This window comes from Psammomys obesus, unplaced genomic scaffold, assembly GCF_907164565.1.
Source record: "Psammomys obesus unplaced genomic scaffold, mPsaObe1.curated_primary_1811, whole genome shotgun sequence".
NCBI classification, from domain to species: Eukaryota; Metazoa; Chordata; class Mammalia; order Rodentia; family Muridae; genus Psammomys; species Psammomys obesus.
In genome coordinates, this window is record NW_026596152.1 from 11,261,608 (window position 1) to 11,263,380 (window position 1,773).

A 1,773-nucleotide genomic window follows, 5' to 3' on the forward strand; every position below is an offset into this window, starting at 1 on the left:
CCCAGGAGCCTCCCCTGTCCCAGAAATGTCTCCACACTAATTTCTAGTCTTTCTCCCTGTCCTCCCCGCTACCTCACCTCTGCTCTCCCCGTACTTGGTACCAAATCCCATTTCTATTACCACCCACTCTACAATGGTTCTAAAGAATAACTTGTGTATTCATTAATTTTCTGAACAATGTGCTTCTTTGTTTGCATTTCACTTTCATTGGTTTTTGTCGGTTTGTTTGGGTTGGTAATTGGCTATTTCTGTTAGTAGCAAAAAAGAAAAAATCATTGTGCACCTTTGAAAAACTTGTTGATAGAGGACACTATTTGTCATCAGGAAAGATCACAACCATGAATGGGGTACAGCTATTTGATGTTCCGATGTCTCCAACTACAGATGTGTATTCTTACTTTTAAAATTTCTTAAATAATAAGTAGATAGCCACCCTCACGTCTTCAGGATGAGAATTTTCAGAGGACAGTAGGCCTGTGCACATATCAGTAGATAATCATTAACCCCAAAGCTTCTTGATTGCCTAGGAGACATCCATGGACATCACCATCTGGATGAGCAACTACACTGGACAGTCAGATTTCACCCTGCTGGGACTCTTCAATCAATCCAAACACCCTGTCTTGCTTGCTGTGGTCATTTTTGTGGTTTTCCTGCTGGCCTTCTCTGGGAACGCCCTCCTGATCCTCCTCATCCTCTCTGACACCCACCTCCACACACCCATGTACTTTTTCATCAGCCAGCTGTCCCTCATGGACATGATGTACATTTCTGTCACTGTGCCCAAGATGCTCATGGACCAGGCCCTGGGGAGCCACAGGATCTCAGCTGCTGCCTGTGGGATGCAGATGTTTCTCTACCTGACCCTTGTAGGTTCCGAATTTTTCCTTCTGGCTGCCATGTCTTATGACCGCTATGTGGCCATCTGCCACCCACTCCGTTATCCTGTCCTCATGAACCACAGAGTGTGTCTCCTCCTGATGTCTGTCTGTTGGCTCCTGGGAAGCTTGGATGGATTCATGCTCACTCCTGTCACCATGACGTTTCCATTCTGTAGATCCAGGAAGATCCACCACTTCTTCTGTGAGGTCCCTGCTGTGACAAAGCTCTCCTGCTCAGATACCCGGCTCTATGAGACTCTCATGTACCTGTGCTGTGTGCTCATGCTTCTCATCCCTGTGACAGTCATTTCCAGCTCCTATTTGTCCATCCTCCTCACTGTTGTCAGGATGAACTCAGCAGAGGGCAGGAGGAAGGCCCTTGCTACCTGCTCCTCCCACATGGCTGTGGTCATCCTCTTCTATGGCGCTGCTGTCTACACCTACATGCTCCCTGCTTCTTTACATACCCCTGAGAAGGACATGGTTATGTCTGTGTTTTACACAATACTTACCCCTCTGTTGAACCCACTAATCTATAGTTTTAGGAACAAGAATGTCACAGAAGCTATGAAGAAATTGTTGGGCATGAGACCCATCTTTCAAGAAACAACTAAGTAAATAATATGGAATGCATAGTTTTGTTTCTTGACTCTGTACATCTGTTTTTCTAAGTCTTATGCTGATATTATTCCTCATCAATCATGTCTCATTTGATATTCATCCCTCTTTGATGAATTATTTCTCTACTCTAAAAATTTATTCATTGTGATACTTCTCATCCATTCAAAATCTCTATTTGCATTGTCTGAATGTTACCTTCTATCAAGTTGATAATGGCTATTTAATTTTGTGTTACTGTAGTCTTACCATTCAAATAATATCTCATATTAAG

General features: G+C 43.6%; 1 protein-coding gene across 1 annotated transcript; it reads left to right on the forward strand.

The window, feature by feature from the left end:
• Positions 1 to 536: 536 nt before the first annotated feature.
• On the forward strand, positions 537 to 1,499 carry LOC129666936 (olfactory receptor 2T29-like). The gene has a single exon (XM_055594315.1). It carries the CDS (start codon positions 537 to 539, stop codon positions 1,497 to 1,499), a length of 963 nt encoding a protein of 320 aa, XP_055450290.1.
• The last annotated feature ends 274 nt before the right edge of the window (positions 1,500 to 1,773 follow it).